This window comes from Trichomycterus rosablanca, chromosome 23 (assembly GCF_030014385.1).
Source record: "Trichomycterus rosablanca isolate fTriRos1 chromosome 23, fTriRos1.hap1, whole genome shotgun sequence".
Taxonomy (NCBI): domain Eukaryota; kingdom Metazoa; phylum Chordata; class Actinopteri; order Siluriformes; family Trichomycteridae; genus Trichomycterus; species Trichomycterus rosablanca.
Window position 1 is genome coordinate 14,873,350 of NC_086010.1, and position 19,968 is coordinate 14,893,317.

General features: G+C 42.6%; 1 protein-coding gene across 1 annotated transcript in view; it reads left to right on the forward strand.

Moving 5' to 3' along the window:
• LOC134301329 (catenin delta-2-like) overlaps positions 1-19,968 on the forward strand; it is a 190,598-nt gene that overhangs the window by 95,959 nt on the left and 74,671 nt on the right. Inside the window, exon 7 of the mRNA XM_062985993.1 lies at positions 7,377-7,560. Within this exon, the coding sequence (XP_062842063.1) occupies positions 7,377-7,560 (184 nt within the window). The remainder of the gene's footprint in view (positions 1-7,376; positions 7,561-19,968) is intronic.

Here is a 19,968-nt window from a genome sequence, read left to right on the forward strand (position 1 = left end):
CATGTTGGAACAGGAAGGGGCCATCCCCAAACTGTTCCCACAAAATTTGGAACATGAAATTGTCCAAAATCTCTTGGTATGCTGACGCATTAAGAGTTCCTTTCACTGGAACTAAGGGGCCGAACCCAACTCCTGAAAAACAACCCCACACCATAATCCCCCTCTACCAAATTTTACACTTGGCACAATGCAGTCAGACAAGTACCGTTCTCCTGGCAACCACCAAACCCAGACTTGTCCATCGGATTGCAAGACGTAGAAGCGTGATTCATCACTCCAGCAAACATGTCTCCACTGCTCTAGAGTCCAGTGGCGGCGTGCTTTACACCACTGCATCCAATGCTTTGCATTGCACTCGGTGATGTGAGGCTTGAATGCGGCTGCTCTGCCATGGAAACCCATTCCATGAAGCTCTCTACGCACTGTTCTTGAGCTAATCTGAAGGCCACATGAAGTTTGGAGGTCTGTAGCAATTGATTCTGCAGAAAGTTGGCAATTATGACCTCTGCTGACTGAGTTGGGGAATAATGCTGATCAGGGTGTGGCTCTTGATGCACAAGGCTAGTCTGCATATGAACTCGCGTCGTGAGGGTGAAAAGAGGCAGTCGGTACTGCGCATGTGTCAGTTGCGAAGCTCCTCAGTCAGCAGTGAAGGGTTGTATTGGTAGAGGTGAAGCGTAACGCAACCAGGGTAATTGGATACAACTACATTAGACTAGAACTAGAATATCAGCTCTGCTACCGGTCGGCTGGACGCCCTCTAGCGGGCACGATTAGCACTGCTTGCAGCAGACAAAATTGGCCACCAGTGTGCTCGGTAGGAAAGACTGGTCTAATATGTGGGCCGGGTCTTCAAACACTGTGCAAGGACCCTGGTTAGCAGCCTGAGGTGCCTCACAACAAGCAGCCTGAGGCGCCTAACAAAAGGCTCCGTCATTTATGGGCCATACTGGGTCAGGGTTAGGGTTTAGGGTTAGGGTTAGGGTCGAGGGTTAGGGTTGAGGGTTAGGGTTTAGGGTCGAGGGTTAGGGTTTAGGGGTTAGGGTTTAGGGTCGAGGGTTAGGGTTTAGGGTCGAGGTTTAGGGTTAGGGTTAGGGTTAGGGTTGAGGGTTAGGGTTGGGGTCGATGCATTATTGTGTTAAGTAATTGGAATTTGCATATTTCACCATCTACAGTCCATAATATTATGAAAATTGTCATTTTGATTATCCAGAAAATGTATGTGCATGGGGCGTGAACCAAAAAACATGGGTTGCAGAGAAAATTTTTAATAATAAGATAAACTTGTAGACGAATACCCCTTTGTGGGGGCTTTATGTTACATCTTGTAAACCACAGTGCGACCAGATTGTACAGAGAGGTCAGGCATAAATCAGGCAGTGTTTTACAGTGTTTTGCATCAGTTTAGGGTCAGTGAGGCTGAGGTTATTTGCACTTGTACGCATTTGCGGCTATCCAGGAGGAAAGAAGATTCTTCATTTGATCTTCGTACATTAATAAGCATCACATAAAGCATTTATAAAGCAATATTCTAAGGAGTTATGAAAGGCTTGCTTCATATTCAAGTTAATATGCTCAAATAAATTCTTGAACTGAATTTTTACTGGTACAGTATGTTAGACAGAAATATGCCTCGTGACTGTATTGATGAATAATTGAGCAGCACATAAAAATAAAAAAGGGACATCAAATCCTTGGGTGGCACTGACTGCTGAAGAATGGGCGCCAGATGTTCTTCCTGCAAACATGTCTGAAGATGTACAACAGTACGGGGTCGTCGTTGTCGCATTGGTTGTTTCAAAATTCTCCACACATTCTCTATTGGGGACAGGTCAGGACTGCAGGCAGGCCACTCCAGTACCTGTACCCTGTTCTTTCGCAGCCATGCCTTTGTAATGTGTTTTTGCATCGTCTTGAAGGCAGCACATGTTGATCTAAGATCTCAATGTACTTTTCTGCATTAATGCTGCCATCACATAAGTGTACACAACCTTTGCCAAGGGCACTGACACAGCCCCATACCATGACACACCCTGGATTTTGGACTTGTTCCTTATAACTGTAAGTGGTCCAAAAAAGACCTGGAATGCTGATTCATCTGACCACAATACACGTTTCCACTGTGTGATGGTCCATCCTAGATGCCTCTGAAGCCCAGAGAAGTTGACGCCATTTCTGGACAGGGTTAACATAAGGTTTCTTTTTTGCACAGTGTTTTTAAGTGGCATTTGTGCATGTAACTCTGTATTGTAGTGCTTGACAAAGGTTTGATGAAGTAATCCCTCACCCATGTGCCCATATCAGCCATTGTTGAGTGGTGGTTCTTGATGCAGTGTCGTCACGGGCGTTCAGCATAAGCTTGCGCCCTTGATTTTTACGCACTGAAATTCCGATTGAATTCCTTGAATGGTTTATTGATAGTATGCTCTGTAGAGGGAGAAATATGCAAATCCCTTCCAATCTTTCTCACACATTTGTGGACAAACTGGAGATCCTCTGATCATCTTTGCGCATCAAAGACTCAGCCTTTCCTGGATGCTGCTTTTGTTCCAAACCATGATTACAATCACCTGTTTGGAATCACATCATTATTTAGTTTTTTCACCTTATTACTAGCCCTAAATTTAGCACTGTCGCCTCACAACAAGAAGGTCCTGGGTTCAATCCCCAGGTGGGGCGGTCCAGGTCCTTTCTGTGCGGAGTTTGCATGTTCTCCCCGTGTCCGCGTGGGTTTCCTCCGGGTACTCCGGTTTCCTCCCACAGTCCAAAAGCATGCCACCAGGTTAATTGGAAACACTGAATTGTCCTATAGATACCTAGCCGCTAGATGCACTAGTGCATTGTAGTGCCGGTCCCAAGCCCGGATAAATTAGGGAGGGTTGTGTCAGGAAGGGCATCCGGCGTAAAAATTGTGCCAAATCAATGAGCGATCATGAGGATGACTCGCTGTGGCGACCCCTGAAAAAGGGAAAAAGCCGAAAGAAGAAGAAGAAGAAGATTACTAGCCCTAAATTGCCCCCGTCCCAACTTTTTTTTATTTGCATTTTCAATACTGTCCCAACTTTTTCTGATTTGGGGTTGTAGTTAGATTGTTAATGGATTATACGACGTGGCTGTTGTTGATAAAAGCTCCTCAAGTGTTTGTGTTTGTTTGAGTGTTTATTTTATCATAATAAAGTCAGTCATTAATTGATATACAGTGGGCACGAGGAGCAGATGGAACACTTTCTGCACTGGAAATGGAAGCTGGTGAGAAACACTGACAGATGAGAATCTCCAGAGAAGCAGTCAGACACTTTGCCGGGGAGAAGCGTTGGCTCTCGTTACACTCATTATCGCGCCGCGAGACTGAGGACTGCAGCTATTTGTAGTAGGAAGTGTCTGATTTCACTTTGCCAAGTGTACTACAGTCCCTTTTAGTGGACGAGTTTTCTTCTGGGTGCTCCAGTTTCATTACACCACTTTAGCAAGTATTTGCTACTATGTGAATTGGCTGCTGTATTCTTATATAAGGCAGGAAACGCCCCAAATGGGTTGCCAGTTCATCACGGATCACACACACCTAGGGCAATTTTGTGTCTCCAATTAACCTGACTGCATGTCTGTCTCTGTGGAAACCCACACAGACAAGAGGAGAACATGCAACATGGTCCACCCGGGAATCGAACCCAGGACCTTATTGCTGAGAGGAGACAGTGCTACCCACCAAGCCACCCTGCATTAAACAGTTCTGAATTAAAATGAATAAATAAATATAGTATTTGATTTATACAGGTTGGTTGTTCATGCATTTTTTATAGTTATTTCAGTTTGATCAGGACATGAATCCCTGCAGTCCTGTTCATTTCTGTCATGTATTTTACATTTCCATTTTTGGCATTTTAGGAGACGCTTTTATCCAAAGTGACTTACAGTTGTTCGACAACCAGTGGCAACCTGGGATTTGAACAGGCGACCTTCGGATTACTGGTCCAGTACCTTAACCACTAGGCTACAGGTTTTAGAGGTTGTCACAACTGATCTGGTCTGCATTACAGACTTTAATGCCTGGCGCCCTTCCTGGCGCCACCTTCCTATTTTTATCCGGCCTTGGGACCAGCACTGAGCAGTGCGCCTCCCTATGGCTATGCTGTTTAGCCCATTAGCGGGCATTAGACAAATATTAGCCAAACAGCACCTGACTGGGTGGTAGCACCACTGAGATTCGAACCTCTTATCCCCGGATCCCCAGATCCATGGATCTTAGCATGCAAGGTTAGCATGGAGATAAATATCCAGTACGTAGTATTTTATTAGCATGGGCCGGAGAAAATTTCGGACGTAGAAGATAATCACATCCAAGATTGTGTTTATTTTTAGGCGAGTTAAATGCTAAATTTCCACAGTGACCCACAGCAAGTGAGAAAACATGACGCTGCGTCATCTCAGCTCGCCCACACGCAAATGTCCATCGGCTCTCGATATCGACACTTTCTTCCATGTTTATCATTCGGACTGAATTAATTAATTAATTAATAATAAATTATGTCCAATATTGTCGCTTGTTTTGTGTCAGCAGTCTGACAGAAGGTGTTTAAAAGATCGTAACTTTTAGTAACAATTTTAGTCAATGAAGAGGAGTTCTGTTGATAATATAAATGAAAGATCAAAAGGATAAGCTATTTCCAGGGGGCACCCCAGTATGGAAGCCGCAGACCCCTACTCTTGTCCAGGGGTCTTCAGGATCCTACTTTCTTATTCCTATTCCTGGGGGCCAGTGGTAGCTCAGTGGTTAAGGTACTGGACTAGTAAACCGAAGGTTGCCGGTTCAAGCCCTGCCACCACCAAGTTGCCACTGTTGGGTCCCTGAGCAAGGCCCTTAACCCTCAATTGCTCATTGTGTAAGTCGCTTTGGATAAAAGCGTCTGCTAAATGCTGAAAATGTAAATGTAAATGTATTCCTAGCCAATACTGTGTATTTCATTTAAAATATGGGCAGCTTATGCCAGTGCAGGTCAGTCAGGGTTCTTCCTCCAAGGGATTCCACGACCACTTGCTCCACCTCCTTTCTGTCCTTCGTCAGTCTATCAAAGCGAGTTTCTAGGTGTCATACCACTCAATACACATCATTATAGATTGATAACGGCTACTTAGCACTGATGAAGATGACGGAACCGAACAGACGGAGCTCCGACTCCTAATTAAATTACCTGCTCATTTTTCACACTCGCCGGCCATGTAATGTGCAGCTCTAATTTTAGCCGGCAGTCGTCTTTTCCCATATTAATTAATACCCTAAATGAGAATTTCCCTAAATTGTAGCTTTAGAGATTAAAGGATGTTGTGCTGAAAGGATAATCATATTAAAAACAAGGTCATGGCTTCAAATCCAGGATTTCTGTGCGTTCCAGTGGTCTGGTAAAAGCAAGTAGGAAAAATAAATGAATCTAAGTGGATTTGGCAACACGACCAGCAGAGATTGGTCTGTTCTGTAGTGAGCTGGAGGTTAATAAATATTGTTTGCAATGCATTGTTGGTATTATGATTTGGCATGGACGATAAGGTCACAAATACTTGTGTGTGTGCTGATGTATTCTGATAGAAACTGTAGTATTACGTTCTCATTGGCTGTAGTTAGACGTTGCACTCGTTTCCACTAGAGGCTATAGAAGCACTTTGTAGTTCTACAATTACTGACTGTAGTCCATTTATTTCTGTGCATGCTTTGTTAGCCCCCTTTTTTGCTGTTCTTCAATGGTCAGGACCCCCACAGGACCACTACAGAGCAGGTATCATTTAGGTGGTGGATCATTCTCAGCACTGCAGACACACTGACATGGTGGTGGTGTGTTAGTGTGTGTTGTACTGGTATGAGTGGATCAGACACAGCAGCGCTGCTGGACTGAGAATACTCCACCAACCAAAAATATCCAGCCAACAGCTCCCCGTGGGCAGCGTCCTGTGACCACTGATGAAGGTCTAGAGATGACCAACTCAAACAGCAGCAATAGATGAGCGATCGTCTCTGAGTTTACATCTACAAGGTGGACCAACTAGGTAGGAGTGTCTAATAGAGTGGACAGTGAGTGGACACTATTTAAAAATTCATACCAGCACAACACACACTAACACACCACCACCATGTCAGTGTCAATGCAGTGCTGAGCATTGAAGAACAGCATGAAAGGGGGCTAACAAAGCATGCAGAGAAACAGATGGACTACAGTCAGTAATTGTAGAACTTCAAAGTGCTGCTATATGGTAAGTGGAGCTGATAAAATGGACAGTGAGTGTAGAAACAAGGAGGTGGTTTTAATGTCTGGTCAATAGTCTCGAAGTGTGAACTGCTCCCATTCTTGACCCCATTTAAGCACCACCTTGATTACAAGGTTGACTCCATGCCTTGACGGGTCCAACACAATATTAGGAAGGTGGTCATAATGTTATGCCTGATCGTGTATGTGGCTGTAATTTAATTCTTGCTCTATGAGTACAATTAGGAAGTAAGAATTTGTCATCAGTTAGTTTTCACCCTAATAATGGGACCTGCCACTATTTCTTACACTGACACCTTGTCTTATCTAACAGTTACGTCACCCAGGCAATAAATTTAGAGCATTTTGTGCCAACGGTAGCAGGAACTGTAGTTGTGATTGCGCCATCCCTTAAAGCTGGCTGTCGTTCGTCAGAGTGCCGAGTAGTACATGGTTTCTCAACCATGTCATGATCATTGTCTTGATGTGCCCTATAGTGACCCCCCTGATCATACTTTTACCTTGTGAGATGACAGTCTGGGAAATCTGTTGGGTGATTGGTTTCTACGCTCATCGAGCACTTTATTAGGTACACCTATCTGGTTTGTAGTCCACCTGTTGCTCTGTGCATTTATCAATTCATATTATTTGGGTGGTGGAGCATTCTCAACAATGCCATTCTGTTTAATGTCTTGGTAGTTTGTTGCTCTTGTGTAGCAGGTGCAGCAGTGTTGGTGGTATTTTTAAGCATCTCAGTGTCAGAACTGAAAGGTAAATAGTGCTCCAACGGTGCCCTGTGGTCAGGAGGTGTCCACTAATATGGCATCTCCAGCTGCTAACAGTTCCTAATATGTGTTATTAATAACTAGGACAGTGAGTTTAAACAGTATTTAAAATCCCAACAACACTGCTGCACCTGATACAGTCATCCATTCCATCCACAGTCTATCACTCAAACATCATCTGGTCAGTGGGTTGATACAGTGAATGAGGTATGGTGGGGTGGGGGGTTGTCAAAGTGTACAGAGCAACAAATGAACTACAGTCAGTAATTGTATACCCGAAAGGTTTATCATTAAGTATAGCATTTCCACACTAATACATCTTTGTCACCTAGTCTAAGTCCTGCTGTGTCACTTACAGGTGTGTTATGGAATCTCTCGTCATGCGATGCCCTGAAAATGCCCATCATCCAGGACGCTCTTGCTGTCTTGACTAACGCGGTGATCATCCCTCTCTCGGCCTGGGACGTTTCCCCGCACCAGGAGGATCGCAAGCTACAGATGCACACTTCCCTCGTGCTGCGCAATGCCACCGGGTGCCTGAGGTGAGTGTGTGTGAGCGTGTGTGTGGTATAAATGAACACTATAAATGAACAGTAGTGACAGTTACATGGTTTTACATAAGCGGCTGTAGCTCAGTAGTAAGTAACCTTTAGATATTGAAGCAGCTTTTTAGATGCTGTTGATGTACGGCTTCCAGGGTAACAGATACTAAGTATTGGTTTTTGGCCTTAATCTTTATTCTTTTAACGTATATGTTAATAATATCATGGACTGTATATGGTGAAATATCTACATTTCTTGCAATTGTACACTGACTACTGTATGTTGTTCTTGAGTGGCCAGTTTTATATGTTGTTGTTTTTTTTACAGTGTTTCTAGTCTTAATTTACGCCTGTCCCAACTTTTTTTTAAATGTCAGCCTTCAAATTAGGAATTAGTCTTTATGTAAATGTTAATAATGTAATGGACTGTAGATGGTAATATATAGGTAATATATAACTATATACGTAGTTCTTAGTTCACCAGTTAAATGCACTGCCAGGTTGTCACTGTTGAGCCCTTGAGCAAGCCACTTAATTGTTTAGACAGTATACTGTCACAGTACTGTGAGATGCTTTGGATAAAAGCGTCTGCCAATAGCTGAAAATTTGAAAGTAAGTGTTAGAAATGGATGTGGAAAAAACTGATATATAATATAAATATAAGATGTATAATAAATTCTTTAAATATAATATAAATTATTATAAATATATAATTATAAATAATGTGTGTAATATATATATATATATATATATATATATATATATGTATAATACTTTTATTAAAAATAATAATAATAATTTATATAATTTATTATTATATAAATAATATTTTATATTTATTAAAAGTATGTAAACATTTATATAATAAATTATATAAATTATTATTATAATTATTTAAAAAATGTTATATATTATATAAAACTATTATATATTATAATTATTTATATATAATATTATCATATTATACATTTAACATTTTATATATATAAATATATAGAGATATACGTATATATATTTATATTAGGGCTGTCAAACGATTACAATTTTTAATCGCGATTAATCTCAGAAGTTCATATAGTTAATCGCGATTAATCGCATAAAAAAAAAATCTGTGTAAATGTTATAGAAAACAAGGATTTTTAAGTGAAATGTTACCATTAAAATGGTGAACACATTTTATGCTAAATGTACTTGTGTTAAAAACTGCTGGGACAAGAGAAAACTGTAAAAGAGTTTTATTCACTCACATACTAGGCAGTAATACTATCCAGCAGAGACCCTTGACTTCGTATATATGTCAGATTGTATGTTAAAATTTCTCCATCAGCAAACATTGTAGATCAGAGGTGCTTTAGGTGGGATAAGGCGTAGTTATTGTAACAGACTTTTCTGTGGTTGTATCGTGACAATGGTTTGATGGACGTCTCTACACGAAGTGAGTGTGTTTTGACCCTTTGGGGCTTCCATAGTTCATGGAATAGCGTTCTTGGCTAACGACTCTAGCTGTCCGCTATTTGGTACCGTAACAGAAAAAGTAATAAAAGTGTTCTGCTCCCGACAACTTGTGAATATACCGTGTATTTATTTCTTTATTAAGAAAGTGCATCACTATGACGCTCGGTTACATTTGAGAAACGCTGTCTTAATGAGAGATGCCGTGCACGGTCAAGTCTCAACATGAACTACGGATGACTCGCAGAGCCAAATAGAATTTGCGTTAACGGCACTATTTTTTTAAATCGCGTTAAATTGAGATCGCGTTAATGCGTTATTATCGCGTTAACTTCGACAGCCCTAATATATATATATAAAATTATAAATAAAAATTATAAATATATAATTATAAGTAAAAATATTATATATATAATATTTAAAAATTTTAAATAATAAATTTAAATAATAATAATTTATATAATTTATTATTATATAAATAAAATTGTATATTTATTAAAAGTATGTAAACATTTATATAATAAATTATATAAATTATTATTATAATTATAAATAAAAATATTATATGTATACATATATTATATTTTTAATTATAATAATAAAATTTTGACATACTTTTAATAAATATAAAATTGTATTTATATAATAATAAATTATATAAATTATTATTATTATTATAAATAAAAATATGGGATGTCACTCAAGTTCATATGCGTGTGAAGGCAGATGAGTGAATACTTTTGGCAATATAGTGTATGCCACTAGAAGAAAATTAATACCAAGGAAATCCAGATTCTCCCAGACTCAATATTATCGCCGTTAGAACTTCATCCCATCTTGTATCCATAGCAACTCTGCTAAACTCTCCTTTTATTTGGTCTCGTGAATTCTCCCGAGATTTGCCAAAGAAACGAGACCCTCTCTTTAAATCGTAGATGGTTCAAATTTGCCTGTGTAAATGAGACTTTCCTCATATTCTGTTCCAACCCTTTTGTGTTAATTCCCATTTCATTAGAACAGTCCTGCCAGCAGACACACCAACATCTACCAACCTTCACAAACACACACACAAACACACACACAATGCTGTCGTTTTGGCTTTTATTTTCTCTGAATGGAAAGCCCTGTTAGTCCAAATTACCTTCTGGACTCAATGACACGTGGTCCTGTATCCAAACAAAACATCCAGCCATGTGCGCTGCGTGCGGGTAATTACCAGCGGCTTTGTAGAGCTGCATAACAGCAGAGCTGGTTTTCGAATGCAGTTCTGATTCTGCTCGCTTGATGACTGTTAGATTTGTGGTAATTAAAAAACTAAGCATTAGAAAACATTAAATGGAGCCAAAATGACTTGCATGTTTCCAAATGTGCTGTAACTGGTAGCACAGTGGCTGTATAGTCTTACGTTTTAGGGTAGTTTAGTTACACCAAACCCAAATTACACCACAACTTAAGGACAGTAACCAATACCACTAAGAGTTCTATACACAGACTGTCAGAGAGTAAAGTTTACTAAGGATATGAAGATTGAGGTTGCTATAGATCAGTGGTTCTCAACCCTTACGTAACATAACAAAGTGTATAATATAGTGTAATGCAGATGTTACCTCTAACTGAGGTGCCAGATGTTACCCCTTAGTTTGGAGGACACTTAGATGAACCCAGCAAGCACTGAGGGCAGCCTCCAGTTATCCAGTAACCCGTGATTACTTTGGGGTCATTGTTTGTATTGTTCATTTTCAAACACGACACGACGACTAAACCCGTCAATGCAACCATTTATAGCGATGCTATACGGCAACCAAGCGCCCCTATCATGACTTGGGGTTTCAGGTAAGAGGTTTTAGTCCTGTGTCCGAGAAGAATCAGAGTACTTTTCATGACTGGGTCTTTCACCTTTTATCTAGAGCAGCGATCCCCAACCTTTTTTGCCCAAGAAGGATGGAGGTCCCTGCTGAGTCTGGTTCCTCTCAAGGTTTTTTCTTGCCACTGTCACCCTTGGCTTGCTCAACAGGGGTTTTTGGTCTGTCGGTCCTGGATTCTGTAAAGTTGCTTTGAGACAATGTCCATTGTATAAAGCGCTATACAAATAATATACAAACTCAGTCAATCAATAAAACAATTAGTAGAGAAGAAAGGTCTTATTGCAGCTCACAGTGGGATTCGAACTGCTATGGTACAGGGCTAAAGAAATTTTAGAGCATTTTAGAAATTGTTCTAGCAGGTATGTTGGCAAAAGCGTTGGACACATAGCATGAAAGAACCAACCAAGAACAGAGAAAGGCGAGCAACTTAATTCATGCAGCCTGATCACCTGGCAACTCTGGAAACGAAGGGACATTCTGGAAATGAAACAGTGCAATTGGGTGTAACTAAATCAAATTTTAGGTCCACCAAGAAGTAAGATCCTGAACACTTGCCGTTTCTAGAATGCTCGTCTTTAGCCCTGTACCCTAGCAGTTTGCTAGTCTACATTCCTACAAATCGTGCCTTAATAAAAAAAATCATGCTGGAGCAGGTCAGGGACTTCTCCCAAACCATAACCCCAAATTTAGAAGCATACAATGCAACTACCACTAAAACCCCGGTCTACATAATTGGCCTGGGGGCCTATAAGGACAATAATTGGCTTGTCCAAAGGGTGGGGCTGCCGGAAGGGATTCCACACGGGCAAGCCTTCGCTCCCAATGTGCATCAATGAGCCTTGGCCGCCCATGACCCTGTCGCTGGTTTACCACTGTTCCTTCCTCTGAGCCAGGCCCTTGTCAAACTCGTTCAAATCCTTACCCTTGTTAATTTATCCTGCTTCGAACATCAACTTTGAGGATAAAATGTTCACCTGCTGCCTAATATAATATATCCCACCCACTAACAGGTGCCGTGATGAAGAGATAATCAGTGTTATTCACTTCATCTGTCAGTGGTCATTATGTTATGCCTGGTCGGTGTATATCCATATACAGTGTATCACAAAAGTGAGTACACCCCTCACATTTCTGCAAATATTTCATTATATCTTTTCATGGGACAACACTATAGACATGAAACTTGGATATAACTTAGAGTAGTCAGTGTACAGCTTGTATAGCAGTGTAGATTTACTGTCTTCTGAAAATAACTCAACACACAGCCATTAATGTCTACAAAGCTGGCAACATAAGTGAGTACACCCCACAGTGAACATGTCCAAATTGTGCCCAAATGTGTCGTTGTCCCTCCCTGGTGTCATGTGTCAAGGTCCCAGGTGTAAATGGGCAGCAGGGCTGTTAAATTTGGTGTTTTGGGTACAATTCTCTCATACTGGCCACTGGAAATTCAACATGGCACCTCAAGAACTCTCTGAGGATGTGAGAAATAGAATTGTTGCTCTCCACAAAGATGGCCTGGGCTATAAGAAGATTGCTAACACCCTGAAACTGAGCTACAGCATGGGGGCCAAGGTCATACAGCGGTTTTCCAGGACAGGTTCCACTCGGAACAGGCTTCGCCAGGGTCGACCAAAGAAGTTGAGTCCACGTGTTCGGCGTCATATCCAGAGGTTGGCTTTAAAAAATAGACACATGAGTGCTGCCAGCATTGCTGCAGAGGTTGAAGACGTGGGAGGTCAGCCTGTCAGTGCTCAGACCATACGCCGCACACTGCATCAACTCGGTCTGCATGGTCGTCATCCCAGAAGGAAGCTGACGCACAAGAAAGCCCGCAAACAGTTTGCTGAAGACAAGCAGTCCAAGAACATGGATTACTGGAATGCCCTGTGGTCTGACGAGACCAAGATAAACTTGTTTGGCTCAGATGGTGTCCAGCATGTGTGGCGGCGCCCTGGTGAGAAGTACCAAGACAACTGTATCTTGCCTACAGTCAAGCATGGTGGTGGTAGCATCATGGTCTTGGGCTGCATGAGTGTTGCTGGCACTGGGGAGCTGCAGTTCATTGAGGGAAACATGAATTCCAACATGTACTGTGACATTCTGAAACAGAGCATGATCCCCTCCCTTCGAAAACTGACCCCAAACACAACCTCCAAGATGACAACTGCCTTGCTGAGGAAGCTGAAGGTAAAGGTGATGGACTAAACCCAATTGAGCACCTGTGGCGCATCCTCAAGTGGAAGGTGGAGGAGTTCAAGGTGTCTAACATCCACCAGCTCCGTGATGTCATCATGGAGGAGTGGAAGAGGATTCCAGTAGCAACCTGTGCAGCTCTGGTGAATTCCATGCCCAAGAGGGTTAAGGCAGTGCTGGATAATAATGGTGGTCACACAAAATATTGACACTTTGGGCACAATTTGGACATGTTCACTGTGGGGTGTACTCACTTATGTTGCCAGCCATTTAGACATTAATGGCTGTGTGTTGAGTTATTTTCAGAAGACAGTAAATCTACACTGTTATACAAGTTGTACACTGACTACTCTAACTTATATCCAAGTTTTATTTCTATAGTGTTGTCCCATGAAAAGATATAATAAAATATTTGCAGAAATGTGAGGGGTGTACTCACTTTTGTGATACACTGTATACCCTTCTTTTATAAATCACTTCAGTGCTTCACATTTTACCAGCCACAGGAGAAAACTCTTGTGCAGTCCCAACAAGAAACAGGCATCACAGCATCCTTTATGATCAAACGCCGGGCATCTGAAGCTGCGAGTTTACTTTGTCACCCATCTCTGGCGGTTTCACCCGAGATAAGACACCACCTCATGATTTAGAACTCCTGCTAGCATGGTGTCAGCATTTATCAGACTCCATCTCGGCGATCCTTCCATCTCGCCCGTGTAGGGTTCACAGCCGTGGTCAGTTGATTGGGGTCTTATTTTTCTCTGAGAGGTGGCGCGTCTGCTGATAGGAGCGCGGAGTGTGTACGCTTCATTCCGGCTGCAATAAACATCGAGAGGTAGGCCCGGTGAGGCCGAGGTCTTTGATGAATGGCTCTGTCAGCGGCGCTGCCCGGCCGGAATGAGCTCTGTGAAGATGTACGCGGTTTGTCAGTTAGCCGAGGGAGAGCGGTCCACCTGTGCTACCGTCTATTGTTCGGGGAAATCCATTACTGAATGAACGCTGCTGGATATTAGACAACAGTGGTCTTTTTTAGCGGCGTTTCCCGAGAGGGAACTTATTTATAATGGAATTGGGTGTTTGTACCAGCCTGATTGATTTCCATATCGTGCAGCCAAACCACCTCTGTGCATCACCTTTTAAACACTAATATTATTACAACCCCATATCAGAAAAAGTTGGGACAGTATGGAAACAGCAAATAATAAAAAAAAACACTTTGACGTTTATTTGATTGCAGACAGGATGAACCTGAGATATTTCATGTTTTATCTGCTCAACTTTATTTCATTTATTAATAAACATCCATTCCTGCATTTTAGACCTGCAACACATTCCAAAAAAGTTAGGACAGTAAAGCATTTACCACTGTAATGACGCCATTCCTTTTCACCACACTTTTTTGACGTTTTGGCACCGAGGATACCAAGTGATTTAGTGTATCTATGGGAGACAGGTCAGGACTGCAGGCAGGCCAGTCCAGTCCAGTACCCGTACACTCTCCTTTTGCAGCCATGCCTTTGGAATGTGTGCAGCATGTGGTTTTGCATCGTCTTGTTGAAAAATGCATAAACGTCCCTGGAAAAAAGGACATCTTCAAGGCAGCACATGTTGCTCTAAGATCTCAATGTACTTTTCCGCATTAATGCTGCCATTACAGAAGTGTAAATTACCCTTGCCAAGGGCACTGACACACCCCCATACCATGACACACCCTGGCTTTTGGACTTGTGACTGGTGTTCTTGGTCCGGAGCACACGGCATCCATTTTTTCCAAAAAAAGACCTGGAATGCTGATTCATCTGACCACAATACTGTACACGTTTCCACTGTGTGATGGTCCATCCTAGATGCCTCTGAGCCCAGAGAAGTCGACGCTGCTTCTGGACATGGTTAACATAAGGTTTCTTTTTTGCACAGTAAAGTTTTAAGTGGCATTTGTGCATGTAACTCTGTATTGTAGTGCTCCACAAAGGTTTGCCAAAGTAATCCCTCACCCATGTGGTTATATCAGCTATTGTTGAGTGGCGGTTCTTGATGCAGTGTCGTCTGAGGGATGGAAGATCACGGGCGTTTAGTTTAAGCTTTCGCACTGAAATTCCTCCCGATTCCTTGAATTGTTTAATGATATTATGCACTGTAGAAGGAGAAATATGCAAATCCCTTCCCAGCTTCCCATTTCAATCATTTTCTCACGCATTTGTTGACAAACTGGAGATCCTTTGATCATCTTTGCTCATCAAAGACTGGATGCCAAATCAGTCAAGTAGGACGAATGAAAAGTTTGGGGCAGCACCAAGCAAGGCTGAGTAGATGCCACAGGTTGTATTTTAAAGCCTTCCAGGTCATCTGTCATGGAAAAAGTGTTCACGCCTCAGAAACTCAAAGTGACATTGACATTGACTAAATGCATCTACAAATGAAGCGCAGGCAAACCTGAGACGGCTGCTGCTAATCAGAATTACAGGCCCATATGCCTTAGAAGTCATGGGAGCAGCTCTTCAATCAGAGCAGGTAATTACATTCATTACGAGCAGACAGTCTGAGAACAGCTGTAGAGCTTTATAGTGAATAGAGTCTGCAAATTGTGTTTTGCCTCCAGATGATCTGGGGGTTCCCGGTAGCCCGAATTATCTGCGTACCTCCAGAGTCGATCCAGCCAGAGATCTGGCTTATTAAAATTCCAATCTAAGACTCTGGATTTGAACTCATAAAGCAGACTTTCATATAAACTGACCATCTGCTAACATGGGCAGCATCCTGTGACCACTGATGAAGGTCTAGAAGATGACCAACTCAGACAGCAGCAATAGATGAGCGATCGTCTCTTACTTTACATCTACAAGGTGGACCAACTAGGTAGGAGTGTCTAATAGAGTGGACAGTGAGTGGGCACGGTATTTAAAAACTCCAGCAGCGCTGCTGTGTCTAATCCACTCATACCAGCACAACACACACTAACACACCACCACCATGTCAGTGTCACTGCAGTGCTGAGAATGATCCACCACCTAAATAATACCTACTCTGTAGTGGTCCTGGAAGAGTCCTGACCAATGAAGAACAACATGAAAGGGGGCTAACATAGCATGTAGAGAAATAGTTGTACTACAGTCAGTAATTGTAGACCTTCAAAGTTCTTCTATATGGTAAGTGGAGCTAATAAAATGGACAGCGAGTATAGATCTCAATGTACGTTTCTGCATTAATGCTGCCATCACAGAAGTGTAAATAACCTTTTCCAAGGGCACTGACACAGCACCATACCATGACACACCCTGGCTTTTGGACTTGTTCCTGATAACAGTCTGGATGGTCCTTTTCGTCTTTGGTCTGGAGCACACGGCTTCCATTTCTTCCAAAAAAGACCTGGAATGCTGATTCATCTGACCACAATACACGTTTCCACTGTGTGATGGTCCATCCTAGATGCCTCCGAGCCCAGAGAAGTCAACGCCACTTCTGTACATGGTTAATTTCTGCATGTAACTCTGTATTGTAGTGCTCGACAAAGGTTTGCTAAAGTAATCCCTCGCCCATGTGGTTATATCAGCTATTGTTGAGTGCCGTCAAAGTAAAGGTAAGGAACACTGCATTTTCATTTTATTTGCATTTTCCATACTGTCCCAACTTTTTCTGATTTGGGGTTTTATTTCTGACAGAATAAAACCTGATTATAAATACCTCCACTTGTTTGTTTACACTGCTGCACTGGTTGTAACTGCTTCAGGGAGCGTTTAAGCATGACTGACTATTAAAAATCAGCCTTGTAATAAGGTGTGCTCGAGCCATGTTCAATAAGTAATTAGCTAACAAAGAATGTTAATTGATTAGACCGGGTTTGTTGAGGGTGACAGAAAATAAATGACATGTCTAGGCAGTAAAAGGTAGAGCCTCATTAGCTGTGGGAAATAGCTGTGATGGTAATAGCTTTTTATAGCCTACCGGGAACCTTAAGATGCTATTGATGCCACTGGTTGTACATTTTGGACCAAAATAACTCTGGTTCTTGAACTGGTTCTAGTCAGGCTTCTTTGAACCTTAGTGTTTTTTTCCCACCAGTTTTTGGGAGCCTTCAATCATCTACTGGTGATAAGAAGACGTAGAAGGTTAATCCGTTCTTCGTGTTTGTCACCATTGTTGCTTCATTTCATTTGTTAATGTACATCCATTCGTGCATTTCAGGCCTGCAAAACATTGCAAAAAAGTTGGGACGTGGGCAATTTAGGGCTAGTAATGAGGTGAAAAAATAATAAACTAATGATGCAATTTCAAACATGGTTGGCAAAGATGATCAGAGGATCTCAAGTTTGTCCACAAATGTGTGAGAAAATGATTGAAATATTTAAAAACAATGAATCTCAAAGATAGATTGGGAGGGATTTGCATATTTCTCCCTCTACAGTGCATAATATTATTAAATGATTCAAGGAATCAGGAGGAATTTCAGTGCATAAAGATGCCAAGGGTGCAAGCTTAAGCTGAACGCCCGTGATCTTCAATCCCTCAGATGGCACTGCATCAAGAACCGTCAACCAACAGTGGCTGATATAACCACATGGGTGAGGGATTTGTTTGGCAAATCTTTGTGCAAAAAAGAAGCCTTATGTTCACCATGTCCAGAAGCGGCGTCAACTTCTCTGGGCTCGGAGGCATCTACGATGGACCATCACACAGTGGAAACGTGTATTGTGTAAAGGACCGTCCAGACAGGCTCCGTCATGGTATGAGGTTGTGTCAGTGCCCTCGGTAAAGGTCATTCACACTTCTGTTCATTGAGACATTGGGGGAAAAAAAGTGGTAAATTCTTTACTGTCCCAATTTTTTTTTGGAATGTGTTACAGGCCTGAATTGCAGGAATGGATGTTTATTATTAGACAGACATCCTGTCTGCAATGAAACAAGTCAAAGTAAATGTAAGGACCACTGTGTTCCCAGCAGTCCTGACTGGTTTATGATGGTTTCAAGTCCCACTCGCTTGCTATTTTGCTTTGTCAGCACAACCGTCCCATCCTTTTTGGTCCCCTGTGGATTTATTAAATAATCTTCTTGTCCTGTATATTGGCAGAGGGCTCTCGGGTATTTGGTAGACCAGACCCCCCTGCCGCACTTCGTCATGATAATGTCCTTTTAAATCACGCACCTGCTGGAATCTAATTGCCCAGCTCGTTGCCTTTACTGGTGCCCGTAGCGATGCTTTACCCAACGTCTATCCGTAATTGTTCCTATTTTTAGATCCGTGCACCCAATCATAGCCTGCGCTAGACCTATAGGAGGCATTTTAATTGGCACGGCTCCCTCACAGTATATGCACCACTGCTGAGGTACGGTCTGTTAATGAAAGGGCCTAAACCCGACGCTCTTTTCTCTCATCTCTAATTTCCTGTGTGTGCCATTAAAGAGGAAGTTTGCTTTTTATGACGGGGCAGAGCAGCTCAATTCTTGTGTGTCTACCTATGATTCGGAGAGCGGGCATGTGAGCCTACCTCAGGTGCCGTGCACTTGTTTGATCTGTGCAATTTAAAGGTGCCCGGGATACAGTCGGGTCCGAAAGTCTGACTTCACTCCTGGTGACCGTTTCATTAGTAGGGTAAATCTGGATGGCACAGGGGTGGCGGTGCGGCTGGTAGTGTGTAGGCCTCGTGGCGCTGACGTTCTGTGTATGATTCTCTAGGTATGCCCTTTGGACTGACGGGTGCTGTTGCTTTTTGTGTTTGTTTTCCCTGGGAAACACTGGGTACCAGGCTGGAATACCATGGGCAGGATGCCAGGGCTCAAAACAGGCTGCTGCATCACCCAGTGTGAAGTATCAATGCAATTTCTAAAACAGTGTTGGACTATAATGTGCAAGTCAGTATTAAACTAGTTATGTGTATGCTTTTAATTATTCTAATAGCTTGGACTGACCAATTCAGGCCGACATGGTCCCCCTTTCTGCTGCCAAAACAGCCCTGACCCATCGAGGCATAGACTCCACTAGACCCCTGAAGGTGTGCTGTGGTATCTGGCACTAAGATGTCATCAGTAGATCCTTCAAGTTGTGAGGTGGGGCCTCCATGGATCAGACTTGTTTGTCCAGCACATCCCTCACACTTGTTGTGCTCCTCAAACCATTCCTGAACCATGTTTGCTTTGTGGCGGGGCGCATCATCCTGCTGAAAGAGGGCACAGCCATCAGAGAATACCATTAGGTAGGTGGTACGTGTCAAGGTAACATCCACATGGATGGCAGGACCCAAGGTTTCCCAATAGAACATTGCCCAAAGCATCACACTGCCTCCGCCGGCTTGCCTTCTTCCCACAGTGCATCCTGGTGCCGTGTGTTCCCCAGGTAAGCGACGCACACACACCCGGCCATCCACGTGATGTAAAAGAAAAGGTGATTCATCAGACCAGGCCACCTTCTTCCATTGCTCCGTGGTCCAGTTCTGATGCTCACGTGCCCATTGTTGCCGCTTCCGGCAGTGGACAGGGGTCAGCATGGTCACCCTGACTGGTCTGCGGCTATGCAGCCCCATACACATTAACTTCTTCAGCAATTTGAGCTACAGTAGCTCGTCTGTTGGATCGGACCACACGGGCCAGCCTTTGCTCTCCATGTGCATCAGTGAGCCTTGGCCGCCCATGACCCTGTCGCCGTTTTACCACTGTTTTTTCCTTGGACCACTTTTGATACATACTGACCACTGCAGACAGGGAACACTCCACAAGAGCTGCAGTTTTAGAGATGCTCTGACCCAGTCGTCTAACCATCACAATTTGGCCCTTGTCAAACTCGCTCAAATCCATCGTGAACCAAACCAAGCCCCAAAAACCTCAAGGTCCACTTTATACCGGTCTTTTAGGCTCAGCGTAGCAGAACATACGGCATCTATCAGATTTAGTTTATACCCAGTCA